Genomic DNA, 16258 nt, shown 5'->3' with positions numbered 1-16258 from the left:
AAAATTTTATTTTATTGTTGACAGTATTATAGGTGTCTCCTATTTTCTCTCTTTTTGCCTTCCTCTACCCAGCTCGCACCCCACCCCAGGGTTATGCATATATGCATTTATGTTCTTTCCTTAATCTCTTTTTGTCACCCTCCACCCCAAACCCCCCACCCACTGAGATCTTTATTCTATTGCATGCATCCATAACTCTGGACCAATTTTGTTCATCAATTTATTTTCTTTTTTAGAGTTCACTTATAAGTGAGATCATATGATATTTGTCTTTCTCTACCTGGTTTATTTTGCTTAGCATAAATGTCTCCAGATCCCTCCATGCTGTGTCAGAGGGTAAGAGATCCCTTTTTACAGCTGCATAGTATTCCATTGTGTAAATGTATCACAGCTTTTTTTATCCACTCATCTACTGGTGGGCATTTGAGCTGTTTCTAGATCTTAGCTATTGTAAATAACACTGCTATAAACACAGGGGTGCACATATTCTTTCTAATTGGTGTTTTGGGATTCTTAGACTATAGTCCCAGAAGTAGGATCACTGAGTCAAATGGCAGATCCATTTTTAATTTTTTGAGGAACTTCCATACTGTTTTCCACAGTGGCTGCACCAGTCTGCATTCCCACCAGCAGTGTACCAGGATTCCCTTTTCTCCACATCCTCACCAGCACTTGTTTGTTGATTTATTAATTTTTATTTATTTGTTGATTTATTGATGGTAGCCATTCTGGCAGGTATGAGGTGATACCTCATTGTAGTTTTAATTTGCATCTCTCTGATATTTACTGACATTGGGCATTTTTTCATGTGTCTATTGGCTATCTGTATGTCCTCCTTGGAAAGTGTCTATTCAGGTCCTTTGACCATTTTTTAATTGGATTGTTTGTCTTCCTGGTGTTGTGGTGTATGAATTCTTTGCATATTTTGGAAATTAAATCCTTATCAGATGTATTATTGTTGAATATGTTTTCCCATACAGTAGATTCTCTTTTCATGTTGTTGATGGTTTCTTTTGCTGTGCAGAAGCTTTTTAGTTTGACGTGGTCCCATTTGTTAATTTTTTTCTTTTTTTTTTTTTTTTATCCTCACCCAAGGACATTTTTCGATAGAGTGAGAGGGAGAGAGAGAGAGAGAGAGAAACATCGACGTGAGACATCGAGTGGTTGCCACCCACACGACCCAACCAGGGCTGGGGACAAACTGCAACCAAGGTACGTGCCCCTAGCGGGAACCGAACCCGGGTCTCTCCGGACCGCAGGCCAACGCTCTAACTGCTGAGCCAAACCGGCCAGGGCTAAAATTATTTTTATTTTTTTATTTTTATTTTTTTGTGGTACAGGCCCCTAGCAGGAACCGAACCCGGGACTCTCTGGTCCGCAGGCTGACGCTCAACTGCTGAGCCAAACTGGCCAGGGCTGTTAATTTTTTTCTTTGTTTCCTTTTCCCTAGGCAATGTATTTGTGAAAATATTGCTACATGAGCTGATATTTGATTTATTTTTTTATTTAAAAAAATTTTTTTTTTTTTTTATTGATTTTAGAGAGAGAGCAAGGGAGGGGGAAAGAGAGATAGAAACATCAATGAGAGAGAACATTGATTGGTCACCTCCTGCATGCTCCCCACTGGGGGGACTGGGCCCACAACCTGGGCATGTGTCCTGACTGGGAGTCGAACAGGCGGCCTCTTGGTGCATGGGTCGATGCTCAACCATTGAGCCACACCAGCTGGACGAGCTGTCTGAGATTTTAATGCCTATGTTTTCTTCTAGGATTTTTATGGTTTCAAGATTTACATTTAAGTCTTTCATCCATTTTAAGTTTGTTCTTGTATATGGTGTAAGTTGGTCTAGTTTTATTTTTTTGCATGTAACTCTTTAATTTTCCCAACACTATTTATTGAATAGACTACCTTTGCTTCATTGTATGCTCTTACCTTCTTTGTCAACTATTAATTGCCTATATTGGCATGAGTCAATTTCTGGGGTCTCTTTTCTGTTTCATTTGTCTATATGCCTGTTCTTTTTTTTTTTCTCCATATTTTTCTTCAGATAGAGTGGAAGGGAGAGAGAGAAAGAGAGAGAAACATTGACGTGAAAGGGGCACCTCTAGTGGTTGCCACCCGCACGACCCAACCAGGGCCCGGGACAAACTGCAATCGAAGTACGTGCACTTAGCGGGAACTGAACCTGGGTCTCTCTGGACCGCAGGCCAACGCTCTAACCACTGAGCCAAACTGGCCAGGGCTATATGCCTGTTCTTGTGCCAGTACCAGGCTGTTTTCATTACAATAGCCTTGTAGTATAGTTTGATATCTGGTATTGTGATCCTGCCAACTTTGTTCTTCTTTCTCAAGCTTGCTGTGGCTCTTCTGGGTCTTCTTTGGTTTCATATCAATTATTGGAATATTTGTTCTAGATCTGTGAAATATTCCATTGGTATTTTAATAGAGATTGCATTCACTCTTTTTTGAATGTTTGGTAAAACTCATCTGTGAAGCCATCTGGTCCAAGTCTTTTGTTTGCTGGGAGTTTTTGTTTTTGTTTTTCTAATCCTCACCTGAGGATATTTTTTTCCATTGATTATTTTAGATAGAGTGAAAGGGAGGGAGGGAAAGGAGAGAGAGAGAGAGAGAGAGAGAGAGAGAGAGAGAGACAGAGACATTGATGTGAGAGAGACACATCAATTGGTTGCCTCCTGCATGACCCCAACTGCAACCCAGGTACATGCCCTTGACTGGGAATCGAACTCATGATGTCAGTAAAATGTAAAAGTGGGATGTAAAAGACCCCTACTATGACTGTATTGCTATGGATCTACAGAGAACATTTTGATGGTTGTCTGACAGAGGGGGTTTGGGGGAATGAGTGAAAAATAGGAAGTGTTTAAGATGTACAAATTAAACTTAAAAATTAAAAAAATAAAAATGAACCTCCCCCATCCCCACCCCCCAAAAGAAAAACATTTCTTGATATTTGAGAGGATTACAAAGTGTTTGAAAATCTCACGAAAGCTAAAGAACATCTACTTTAGAAACATAAAAATGGATCCTGGCCAGGTAGTTCAATTGGATAGAGTCTCATCCTAATATGTTTGATCGCTAATCAGGGCACCTACAAGAGTCAACCAATGAATGAATAAATGGGTAGAACAAGGAATTGATGTTTCTCTTTAAAAAAAAAAAAATCAATGAAAAAAACATGACAATGGCCCTGGCCAGTTTGGCTCAGCAGTAGAGCGTTGGCCTGCGGTCCAGAGAGACCAGGGTTTGGTTCCCGCTAAGGGCATGTACCTCGGTTGCAGTTTGTTCCTGGCTCTGGTTGGGTCGTGTGGGTGGCAGCCACTCGATGTGTGACCATTCGATGTGTCCCTTTCACATCGATGTTTCTCTCTCTCTCTCTCTCTCTCTCTCTCTCTCTCCCCCTCTACACTCTATTTGAACAAAAAATAGAAAAATGTCCTTGAGTGAGGATAAAAAAAAATTCATCACAATGTATACTAAAATATACATTTATGCTAAAGATTCATGTTTCATTAAATGCTCTTTTTAAAAAAATATATTTTTTCTTTATTGATTTATTTTTATTTTTATTTTTTTAGAGTGAAAGAAAGGGGGGGGGAGAGAGAGAGAGAGAAACATTGATGAGAGAGAACATGGACTGGCCACCTCCTGCATGCTCCCCACTGGGGATCAGGCCCATAACTTGGACATGTGCCCTGACTGGGAATCGAACCGGCAACCTCTTGGTACATGAGTCAATGCTCAACCACTGAGCCATTCCAGCTGGGCATTTACTTCTTTCTTGCTTGCTTGCTTGCTTTTTTATCCTCACTGGAGGACATTTTTCCATTCTTTTTGTTTGTTTGTTTGTTTGTTTTTTTTCATCCTCACCTGAGGACATTTTTCCATTTTTTGTACAGATAGAGTGGGAGGGAGAGAGAGGAAGAGAGAGAGAGAGAGAAACATCGATGTGAAAGGGACACATCGAGTGGCTGCCACCCGCACGACCAACCAGGGCCGGGGACAAACTGCAACCGAGGTACATGCCCTTAGCGGGAACCGAACCCGGGTCTCTCCGGACCGCAGGCCAACGCTCTAACCGCTGAGCCAAACCGGCCAGGGCCATTTACCCGCACGACCAACCAGGGCCGGGGACAAACTGCAACCGAGGTACATGTCCTTAGCAGGAACCGAACCCTGGTCTCTCCAGACCACTGGCCAATGCTCTAACTGCTAAGCTAAACCGGCTAGGACTACTCCTTTCTTCTTAAAGAAGCCTTTTTAACAGTTCTTGTAATATTGGTTTGGTGATAATGACCAAATGATAATTGAGGTTTGAATGTAATAGATGCAGAATTACAGAATCAGAAACATGATAGAGTGATACTTATAATAAAAAATATATGTATTGAATTTTTATAACACTTCAAAGGAAATAAAATATGTTCATCTGTGTGATCGTACATAAAATCTTATGCTGCTTGTAGTGTTAGTGGGCACTGTATGTCTTATCTACATGCTATGTGGTTTTTATGTCTTGAAATCACTTTGTCCCTTTACTAATTTGAGTCAAGATATAAATTAGTCTTCCTTATCTTTCCTATATATCACCCATGTTTCAGGAATTCCTGCATAGAGGTGAAAAACAAGAAGCAAGAAAAGCTGAAATGCTTAGTGTTATTGTCAAAAGATCTTTCTTTGAACAGTGTCAGGATTCCAGCCACCATGGCAGAGCCTGTTTTCCAACCCTTTCAAAGGACATTTCAGGGCCAGGGTCTCTGGGAAGGTAGGGGAGGGTGACGATCAGAACAGTCACAATCTCTCCGGGTAATCATCTCTATTTTTGCCTCATGCACATTAGGAGAGATCACCTGGCATAAAACAAGTTATCTACACAAGTCTGAATCTCTTGGATTTAAAGAAGGTCGCCTCTTCTGTGTGCCCTTCCATTCATGCTTTCTCTCACATTTATTTCCTTGTTCCAATATCCAGTTTCATTGGGCAGCAAGGAAATCTTACCTTTTGTGATAGCATGAATGGACCTGGAGATTATTTTGCTAAGTGAAATAACCCAGTCAGAGAAAAACAAATACCATATGATCTCACTTATATGTGGAATCTAATGAACAAAATAAACTGATGAACAAAATAGAAACAGGTATGGATACATGGAACAGACTGACAGCTGTCAGAGGGGAAGGATGAGGGGAGGACTGGATGAAGGAAGGTGAAGAGATTAGCCAAAAAACATATAGGCATAATCCATAGACACAGACAACAGTGTGGTGATGGCCAGAGAAAAAGCAGGCTGAGGGGTGGATGGGGGTGGGCAAAGGGGCAAAAAATGGAGACAGAGAAACTTTTCTTGGGGTGATGGGCATGCGATGCAGTGTGAAATTGATGTTTTATTGAGTTGTACACTTGAAATCTTTATGTCACCCCAATAAATTCAGTTAAAAAATAAAGGTGACACAATCTGAATTATAGGAAAAAAAAAAAAAAAAAGATTGGCTCAGTTCTCCAGGATGGAGGCTCCCAGGCCTGTGTGACACCAACAGCGTGTGACTTCATGAGCAAACTTGCTCCACCAACTCTAGATAAACAGTTGGATTTTTTAGTTTAAGGCTTTCTTCCTGAGAAAGATGAAAATCCCTCTAAGAGAATAATAGCATTTTGAGCCACATTGGACATTCACTGTTCACAGAGAAAAAAGAGAAACAAAATCATTCAAACAAAAGCGCACAGAACTTGAGGCAGGCAGTGTTAGATGTACACTTTCATACTCCACAGTTGCCTGGGACTTAGCCTTTTTGTTCGTCATCTGTGAAATTAATTGAGAGGCCTGTGCTTCCTTATCATTAGCTTTTGGAGACGGCCAATTTTGCAGACTACCTATGCCCTTTGACATAGACAAAAAAAAAAATGCCCAAACTACTAGGGGAGACTAGCATAGGGTCTCTGGTGGGGTCCTCAGAATGAAGAGACTCAATTGTAAACTTCAGGGACCTGGTAGGTGCTGGGGGTGGGGGAGTATGGGCTAACTTCAGATCTTAGGCCTATGTCCCCAGTCTCCCAGGCTCTGCCTATGGTACAATATGTACAGCTTTGTTTGACTAGTTACCTACTGGATGCTGCTATGTTGCTAACATCGTGTTTTTCCTTGGCTGTGAATTTGATGGCTTGTTGAGGAATCTCTTTTCAGTACAATTTTTGGTTAAAGCATTTTGCCAATATTCCCAGCCTCTGCTTTGCTCCTTTGGTAAGTGTCCTTCGAGGGAGATGCTGACATTCAGCTCTTTGTAACTGTGAAATCTGTATCTAATCTCTGGATTGAAATATCCAGTTGTCTACTATGAATACTGGAGTTATAGCAAAGGACGTGGGGACTGGGCTGCTTTTCTGTCTTACAAGTATCATTATGGAAATTAAAGAAAGTTAACCACAAAAAAGAAGATTTAAAAAGGACTGACCTCTTTAAACTACCTATGCACAAATAAAATTGATGTTGAGAATGTTTTTCAGGAAATGCAATGAAAGGTCATATTGTCTCCAAAGGTGGGTGCTCTGGAATAAATGTGCTCCAGGGTATAAACATGGATATGAGATATTGGTATAGGTATGCTGGGCCATGTGTCTGTAGTTGAGATGGGCCCACCATGAGCAGCTCTGTGTGGGGGTACATGTGCACACTGGCTTTAACTAACTTCCTTTGGCATGTGTTAGTGGGTGTGCAGTTTGGTTTCTGGGCAGAACTCACAAGTTTGAGCTGACTGCTGACTGACCTGTCTTCCACATGTTCTGTGCTAAGACAGATTACTCTCACAGAACCTAGTCCTCAGAGAGCCTAACTCCTTCAGCTGGCTGCTCCCTGAATGAAAACAATTAGTTTGATAATGCACTGAAGAGGAAGTAAGAGGAAAGGAAACTAAAGTGAGAATGGCAGTGAGAAACTTCCAAATAGCTTTTAGTTTTTAATCTGTTAAGAAAAATTTCTCCACCATTGCCTAGGACAGATGTCAGGCAGACTCAGCAGGTTCTCTGCTTAGGGTCTCAGAAGGCCAAACTCAAGGCGTCAGCGGGTCTGGGTCTGGGACCTCCTCTGGACACTGAGGGGAAATCTATTTCCAGGCTCCTGAGGTTGTTGGCAAAATTCAGTTCTGTGTGGTTATGGGGCGGAGATCCTCGCTTCTTTGCTGGCTTTTGGTCAGAGTTTCTTCGTTTTGAGAGGCAGCCTGGGTTTGCTCTGCTCATGGCCCCAGGATCTCCAAACCAGCAGCTGCGCTGGACTCCGCTGGCCACGAACCTCTGACTCCCGCCGCCTCTCCCTTAAACAGTTTTTGAATTCTTCTGGTTGAACGCATGCTTATTTATTATTATTATTATTATTTTTTAATCCTCACCCAAGGACATTTTTTGGTATTTTGTTCAGACAGAGCGGGAGAGGGCGAGAGAGGAAGAGAGGAAGAGAGACAAGAGAGAGAAACATCGACGTGAAAGGGACACATCGAGTGGTTGCTATCTGCACGACCCATCCAGGGCCGAGGACAAACTGCAACCAGGGTACATGCCCTTAGCGGGAACCGAACCCGGGTCTCTCCGGACCGCAGGCCGACGCTCTAACCACTGAGCCAAACAGGCAAGGGCTGTATGCTTATTTTTTTTATTTTTATTTTTATTTTATTTTTTTTATCCTCACTCGAGGACATTGTTCCATTTTTTGTTCAGATAGAGTGGAAAGGGAGAGAGAGAGAGAAACATCGACGTGAAAGGGACACATCGAGTGGCTGCCACCCGCACAACCCAACCAGGGCCGGGGACAAACTGCAACCGAGGTTCGCGCCCTTAGCGGGAACCAAACCCAGGTCTCTCGGGACCGGGACCGCAGGCCGACGCTCTACCGCTAAGCCAAACCGGCCAGGGCTGTATGCTTATTTTTAAGACCTTCATTTCCCCCACTCAAGGCTCTCTGTTTTTTGCCCTTTTATTACTACTTTTCCTTCCACGTGGTCTTAAAGAATTGTGGGAACTTTCCCAATTACCTTTCACCTTGCATTTTGGCACATAAACTCAATGAGATGGACTTTGCTGCCTTATTAGTCATTGACTTCACAGATCCCTTGCTATGTACACACCCACGGATACAAATTTATTTCTCTCTGCAATTTTTCTCCTTCAGGCTACTCCTCTGTTTACTTGGGCTTATGTCAATCAACCACATAGCTGTCTGTCTTCTAAGTTGTAAGGAACTTGCCCCTCCCCCCCCAAAATTCACGGAGCTCCAGGAACAGTGAAAAGGGGGCTTGGCTGGAGCTGAGAAACTTGTTTACATGTGTGTCCCAGGCACTAAAAGACTCTGCCTCAGTAGATAGCACTGTGGTTATTAGTGTGAATAATAAAACACAATATGTAATATGATATGGCTATTTAAACACATGTACAATATTGTATACCATATAAGCTACCATTCTAGTAGATCAAATACTTAGAATTACCTAGATAGTGGAAAAGCAGTATATTTTGTTTCAGATCAATCAGAAATAAGTAGGCTTTGCTGACCATAGAGCCAGGGGAGACTCTCGTTAACAAAAATGTGGTTTATAGATATACAGGAGGGTGGTAACCGCCAGTTCTTTTTAGAAAGAAAGATCCAGGGTTTTGGAAGTATCATTTCAAATATATACTTATTATACAGATTTAAAAGTGATTCACATGAAAAGTCTCTTTAATAACGATAATCTACTTGAAGGAGAAGATGGGTTGAGAGAAAGATTTTTATGGAATATTATTTTACATTTTTACTTTTGAACAATATGAATGTTTCCTTTTTGTTTAAAGGGGGGGGGGGGGAATGAGAAGATGGCTTGATCCTGACACTTCTTTAACCTATTTATTGGTAAGAATGAGTGTTTGTGTCTATCTACATATGATGGGCAAAGGGAAGTTCCTTGGAACTCTGAGAGCTGCAGATTTAATAGCTTTTATTGATAAATGCTGTTTGTTCATGGTTGTGAAGCGGTAGTGGGAGAATGTTTCAGAGAAAGAAAGCAAATGCATAACTCATCTCTCTTGAAATCTGCCAACTATTTATTCATTGTCTTCATTAGCTTTGTATAGAAATGAAACGAAATACAGGGTGGGGCAAAGTAGGTTTATAGTTTTGAGTACATGAAATGCATGTTTACTCTTGTATTGTTATTTATTAACTATTGTATCATTTTCTACTGTACACATACTTTTGCTCCACCCTGTATTTTGTTTTAAAAATAAATGATACACAGCAAAAGAAAATTAGACCTGCATAAGGACAATAGAGGAGGTAGATCTTTCCCACATAACCCAGGGACCACAATTGCTCAGACAGGTGCTGTGAACATGTACTTGAGCAAGGGAGCTGGATTTTAGATAGGAGGGGAGTGTTTAAAAATATTTTGAGAAACAATGGCATGAAAGGATAAGACCAGATAGGGTTGTACTTGCTATATAAAAGAGAAAAATGCCAGGAAAAGAATAAAATTCTTGCCCTGGTTGGGTAGCTCGGATGGTTAGAGTGTTGTCTCAATACACCAAGGTTAAGGGTTTTATCCCTGGTCCCGGCACATACAAGAATCAACCAATGAATGCAAAAGTAAGTGGAACACCAAATCTCTCTCTCTCTCTAAAAATCAATCAATCAATATTTTTTTTTTAAAAAAAGGATAAAATTCTTCCAGCCTGAATATCAGGTAGATGGACAGAGATCAATGTATGGCTCAGAGGATTCCAGGCAGCCATGTACTTAATATCTAGTGATCTGTAGATGTCTTTTAAAGTTCTCTGTGTGTTCCATTTTACTTTTTTCAGAACGGCCTCATCCTTGGGAGTTATTCTCAGCCGTGCCCTGTGCATTTTCTGCGGATCAAGCATAGGAGTGGACAGCCGTGTGGCAGCGGGAGAGGGGAGGGCCATGACACAGGTGCTAAAGAAATGCAGTCTCAGTGACAAGTTGTGCAGTAAGTATGGATGTCTATGTTCTGATCTTAGAATAATGAAGACGAAGGTCTGCATAGATTCCAGGAGGAGAATGTTTTGATTTGTGGTAAAAGTAAAGACAGTATTGATAAAGAAATTGGCAATAGAGCCGTTGTTTTCAGAAAGTGGTTAGTGCCAATCAGAGATCCAGATACTGCATTCTTTATCTCTATTGGAAAAATATAAGAAGAGGCACAAAGCATACCTGTTGGGCTAAGAAAGAGGGATGTTCTCTTTTTTTTTTTTTAATTATTTTATTTATTTATTTTTGTTACAGATGTTTCTTCTTTTCCCCCCACTGATTCCCCCTCTTCCTCCCTCCCCACCTTGTCCCCACCTTTGTTGTCCATGTCCATTGTTCATACATACATGCATATAAGTTCTGTGGTTTATCTCCCCTGCCCCCCGCCTTCTGGGGATTGTCAGTCTGTACCCCACTTTGTTGGCAGTTCTTATTAGAGAGTTGCTCTCAGTAGGGTTTTCATTGAATGGAAGAAAGAAGAGGTGACCATCTCTGTATGATGAACTGAGGACTGGTGGGTAGGACTTCTGTGGACATCAGGTTAGGTTTCTTTTTTATCTCTTCTGTTCTTGTTTCATTTTCTACCCAGTTGTCTGGCAGCAGCAGTATGAAATCATCATCATCCCAACCTTTCTGGTTGGCATCTTCCTCATCATTCTTGGGGTCATCCTGTGGCTCTTTCTCAGAGGAAAAAGAACTCAACAACAGTCTCCTGGACTCCAAGGTAAAGCTCAAACTGGGGCTGGAGAGAGGCTTGGGGAAGATAGAAATTGCAAAAAATAAAATAAAATCCAAGTCTCAGTGGGTCCAAATTTAGAGGTCTAGGACCCTGCAATGGAAAAGAGGCATGGGTCTCTTCCTGTGGGGTTGAGAGACGGGTGAGCCCTTCTCTAGGAAGTAGAGAACTCATGAATAGAGCCCTGGCCGGTTTGGCTCAGCTGTTAGAGCATTGGCCTGCGGTCCAGAGAGACCAGGGTTCGTTCCCGCTAAGGGCACATACCTTGGTTGCAGTTTGTCCCTGGCCCTGGTTGGTCATGCGGGAGGCAGCCACTCGATGTGTCCCTTTCACATCGATGTTTCTCTCTCTCTCCCTCTCACTCTGTCTGAACAAAAAATGGAAAAATGTCCTCAGGTGAGGATAAAAAAAAAAAAGAAACAATTTTGTATGTTTCTTCTTGAAACACTATTTTCTCTTTATATTTCCAGTCACTTTATAAATGATCTCATTTTAGGTCTATAGATTCAAATGCTTTCTCAATTGTAATTATAGTCTCCCTTGAACCCCATATTTTTATATTAAATCATATACTTTGCTGTTGGGATCTAATACACCTCTAATGTGTAGTATGTCCAAAACAAAGGTACTAAAGTTCCCTCACAAATATCCTCTGCCAATAATTCCATATTTAAGTAAAAGGCAAATCCAGATCTCTATACGTTCAGTCTAAAATATTAAAGATGTCCAACCGATCCAGTAGCAAACCCTAGCTCTATCTTCAAAATAAACTGATACCACTCTCACCTCTCATAGATCATTGTTACACCCTCCTAACTGGTTTATTTGCTTCTGCCCCATCCCTTCATGATGTATTCTCCTCAGAGTAGCAAGATTATTCTTTTAAAGTGTAAGTCAGTCCTGTCAATTCTCTGCTTGTAACTCCCCAGTAGCTTTCCATCTTAGAGTGAAAAAAGACGAAATTCTTTCGGTAGTCTTACATGGTCTGGGTCCTCTCTGGCCTCCTCTGCTCTAATCCTCCAGTTATTCCACTTGATTCCACTGCACTGACTTCACGACTCTTCCTCAAGTATGCCACGTGTACTCCTTCTTCACGATTTTTGTACTTCTTTTTTTTTTTATCCTCACCCGAGGACATTTTTCCATTTTTTGCACAGATAGAGTGGGAGGGAGAGAGAGGAAGAGAGAGAGAGAGAGAAACATCGACGTGAAAGAGACACATCGAGTGGCCACCACTCGCATGACCAACCAGGGCCGGGGACAAACTGCAACCGAGGTACATGCCCTTAGCGGGAACGAACCCGGGTCTCTCCGGACCGCAGGCCGATGCTCTAACCGCTGAGCCAAACCGGCCAGGGCGATTTTTGTACTTCTTGTTCCCTTTGTCTATAGTACCTTTCCTGATACCATGGAGTTTACTAATTGTTTCCAGGTATTTCTCATATGTCACCATGAAGGCCTTTCCTGACCTTCAAACATGAGATAGTATCACGCTGCTTCTTATTCCCCTGTTTCCTCCATACACTCATCACCTGATATATTATTTTTGGCTTCCTCTCTCCTACCACTAGAAAGTAATCTTCATAAAAATCTGAACTTTTTCCATTCTCAACACCTAGAATTGTGCTTGGTATGTAGAAAGTGATATTCATTGAATAAATTGATGAGTTAATGAATGAATGGATGAATACAAAGAATGAATTCCTGTATTCCAATGGAGAAAAGTTGGCTAAGGAAGGAAGAAAGTACCAGAAGACCTTTTGAATAAAACTCTAATAAATATGGAATAATTTGACCATGGGGACAATTTGAAGGAGGAAGAATAACCATAGCTTAGGGCTGAGTAGTTACCCATACCTCCCCTCTACCATTGGGAGCCATTTGATTGACTTAAATGATAGTCTCCACTGGCAGTTACCACCACCTTTAGGCCTGTGGTTTTGATATCTATTCAGGAACTTCTTCAGTTGTCTCCATATTATATTCATATTGAACTGTGATCCTGAGAAACAGAAAAGAAATGCCATTGCCACTTTCCAGAGGTCATTTTCAGGTGTCTTTGAAGTAATGGGAATTATTATAAAAGTTCTACAAGGTTGGTATTGATGCCAGTTCACAGAGGAGCATCAGAAGACATCCCACAATGGCTGGAGAAAAAATTTAAGGGAACTTCCTTACCAGTTTGTCCCAAACTCTGCTTTCCTGGAGTCTGGAGGATAGGGAAAAGCTGGTTGGTGTTATCTCTTTGTTCTAGGCATTGCCCCTGTGCCTCCTTCTAGGAGCCCAAACGGGGAAGCAGGAGGACATGGAGGAAGTGTGTTCGTGCCACTTAAGGTGACATCAGTGGAAAGCCTTTTACAAACATCCACACATGCCCTGGCTCAGCTCCAGGTACCCCGGGAGCAACTCTCTGAAGTCCTGGAGCAGATCTACAATGGTAGTTGTGGGGCCATCTATCGAACCAAGATGTACACTGAGGACCCTGCTAAGTCCAAGAGTATTGTCCTCAAGACTTTAAAAGGTAAAAGGAGACGTGTTAAACTTCCCCTCCCCTTCTTACTTCTCCACTGTGGGCCTCTTTAACAGTAAATGCTGAAAGGTTTTGCAGACATTAAGATGTTAATCAATAGATAGTTGTGATCACAACTGTGTGCAGAATAAGAAGGGATTAGAAAGTGAAAACTCAAGACAGAAATGTTCTTCTTGGGGTCTTTATTTTTTCCTTAGCTCAAATCTTGCCTATCAAGACTGTTCAAACTTATTTTTCCATATCATTTATTCCTCAGATGAGGATGTTGAGGTGGATTCTTCATTTTTCTCCACTATTTGATATCTTTCCCTGATACTGTATTTCTTTTCTTTTTGATGACACTAATGATATAGGCCAGTACTGGTGAATACATAGAACAGGGATAGGGTAAGCAAGATTATTCATCAAAAGGCCTAGACCATGATAACATTTTACTGTGAACAGAGCACTTGCCCATTTAGGCAGATGAAAGCCTACCTAGTTGTAAGACCTATGACTCTGTTACCTTTGACAAAAGATCAGTGAGGATCATCTTCTAATTGGTTCCCTTTCTATTTACTTTTTGTCTATATTCACTCCTCTTGAGAGCCTTGAGAATTATCATCTGAGGTTGCTTCCTGCCTCAAACTTCCCGTTTTATCTGAAATGCTCTGACTGTTCACTGCTCACGGCTCTTCTGTTTTCCACAGAACCAGCTAGGCTCCACGAGATACAGGATTTCTTAGGCCGAATTCAATTCTATCAGTACCTGGGGAAGCACCAGAACCTGGTACAGCTGGAAGGCTGCTGCACAGAAGGAGAGCCACTCTATATGGTGTTGGAAGATGTGGCCCAGGGGGATCTGCTTGGCTTTCTCTGGACCTGTCGCCGGGTGAGCAGGAGGGTAGAGGTTTTAGAAAGGAAAGGCTTTACCTGGCTGATTAGCTGTTACTTGCCAATTAGCCTGGCGAGTGACAAGTAGAGAGACATTATAATAGTATCACCATCCAATGGAACTTTAAAAAAATATGTTTTTATGGATTTTTTTTTAGAGAGAGGAAGGGATAGATAGAATCATCAATGAGAGAGAAACATCGATCAGCTGCCTCCTGCATGCCCTCCCCCACCCCACCCACCACTGGGGATCGAGCACACTACACACGCATGTGCCCCGACTGGGAATTGAACCGGGACCTCTCCGTCCATCGGATGACGCTCAGTCCACTGAGCCATACAGCTGGGCCCAATGGAACTTTTTATGATGATAACAGTGTTTTACATCTGCACTGCCCAGTATGGTAGCCACTAATTACGTGTGGCTATGGAACACTGTAGGTGTGGCTGATGTGACTGAGAAGCTAAATTTTTAGTTTTATTTTATTTTAAATAATACACATTTAAATAGCCACAGGTGTCTAATGGCTACTATATTGGGCAGTGCAGACTTAGAGTGTGGACTTTAGGTTCCACCTCCTACCAGCTATGTGAATTTGGCCAAGTCACCTCTCTGAGTCTGAGTTTTCTGAATCTGTAAAATAGGAGTAATCATAAATTATTATTAAAATTAAAAGATATAGTGTATGTAAAAGCATAGCAGTAATTGGTACATAGCAAACACTCAAAATGGTAGCTGTTAATAGTGATAACTACATAACAACATAACTATCTAGTACTAACTGTAATTTTGCAGTTGTTATTGAGAAGCGTGTTTTCCATTCTGTAACATCACCCTAGTATGCCAGGGCTAAGTTGAGAAATTCAGCTTTTAAGCTTTTGTATCTCAAACTAATATTTAAAACAAATAAATTTCCAGACTAAAGTGTAAATCCTTTTCCTTACAGTTTCCCTACTTGTCTATATAGTGCTCTTTCTTTTTTTTCTTTTTCTTTTTTTTAATCTTTATTGTTGAATGTATTACAGATGTTCCTCATTGCCGCCCCTCCCCCCCCATTGACCCCCTCCTCTCCACTCCCGCCCCCCTCCTGCCTTTTCCCACACTGTTGTCTGTGTCTATTGGTTATGCATATATGCATATAAGTTCTTTGGTTTATTTCTTCCCACCCTCCAACCCCCCTTCCCTTTGAGGTTTGTCAGTCTAGCAACCAATTTGTACTTCTTAATTCCTTCACCTTTTTCAACCATTCCCCTATCTCTCTTCCCATCTGGCAACCAACATAATGTTCTCTATATCTATGAGAATGTTTCTGTTTTGCCTGTTCATTTTGTTTGTAGATTCAATTGCCATTTTGTTTGTTCATATTTTTTATCTTTTTCTTCAAGAAGACCCTTCAACATTTCATGTAATAATGGTTTCGTGGTGATGAACTCCTTTAGCTTTTCCTTGTCTGGGAAACTCTTTATATGGCCATCGATTCTAAATGACAGCTTTGCAGGATAGAGTAATCTTGGTTGTAGTTCTTGCTTTTCATCACTCTGAATATTTCTTGCCACTCCCTTCTGGCTTGCAAAGTTTCTTTTGAGAAATCAGCTGACAGTCTAATGGGAACTCCCTTGTTGATAACTAACTGCTTTTCTCTTGCTGCTTTTAAGATTCTCTCTTTGTCTTGAACCTTTTGCATTTTGATGACGTGTCTTGGTGTGGGCCTCTTGGGGTTCATCTTGCTTGGGACTCTCTGTGCTTCCTGGACTTGTATGTCTTTTTCCTTCACCAAGTTAGGGAAGTTTTCTGCCATTATTGTTTCAAATAGGTTTTCGATTTCTTGTTTTCTCTTTTCTCCTTCTGGCACCCCCAAGATGTGAATGTTGGCACACTTGAAGTTGTCCCAGAGACTCCTTACACTATCCTCATTTTTATTTTTTATTTTTTTTTATTCTTTATTCTTTTTGCTGTTCTGATTGGGTGTTTTTTGCTTCCTTGTATTCCAAATCGATGGTTTGCTTCTTGGCTTTACCTACTCTACTATTGAGTCTGTGTAAATTATTCTTTATTTCAGTTAGTGCCTCCTTTATTTCTGACTGGTCCTT

The 16258-nt window shown here is 41.3% G+C and overlaps 1 protein-coding gene across 1 annotated transcript in view; it reads left to right on the top strand.

Moving 5' to 3' along the window:
- The window catches only part of STYK1 (serine/threonine/tyrosine kinase 1), a 47026-nt gene that overhangs the window by 18923 nt on the left and 11845 nt on the right, over window positions 1–16258 (top strand). The window contains exons 3-6 of the mRNA XM_036252536.1: window positions 9839–9987; window positions 10618–10752; window positions 13019–13285; window positions 13984–14165. Of these exons, the coding sequence (XP_036108429.1) occupies window positions 9942–9987; window positions 10618–10752; window positions 13019–13285; window positions 13984–14165 (630 nt within the window). The 5' untranslated portion in view covers window positions 9839–9941. The remainder of the gene's footprint in view (window positions 1–9838; window positions 9988–10617; window positions 10753–13018; window positions 13286–13983; window positions 14166–16258) is intronic.

Source organism: Molossus molossus, unplaced genomic scaffold, assembly GCF_014108415.1.
Source record: "Molossus molossus isolate mMolMol1 unplaced genomic scaffold, mMolMol1.p scaffold_m16_p_10, whole genome shotgun sequence".
Lineage (NCBI taxonomy): Eukaryota > Metazoa > Chordata > Mammalia > Chiroptera > Molossidae > Molossus > Molossus molossus.
The sequence above is the reverse complement of the archived record's forward strand: the minus strand, read 5'-3'. Positions and strand labels throughout refer to the sequence as shown.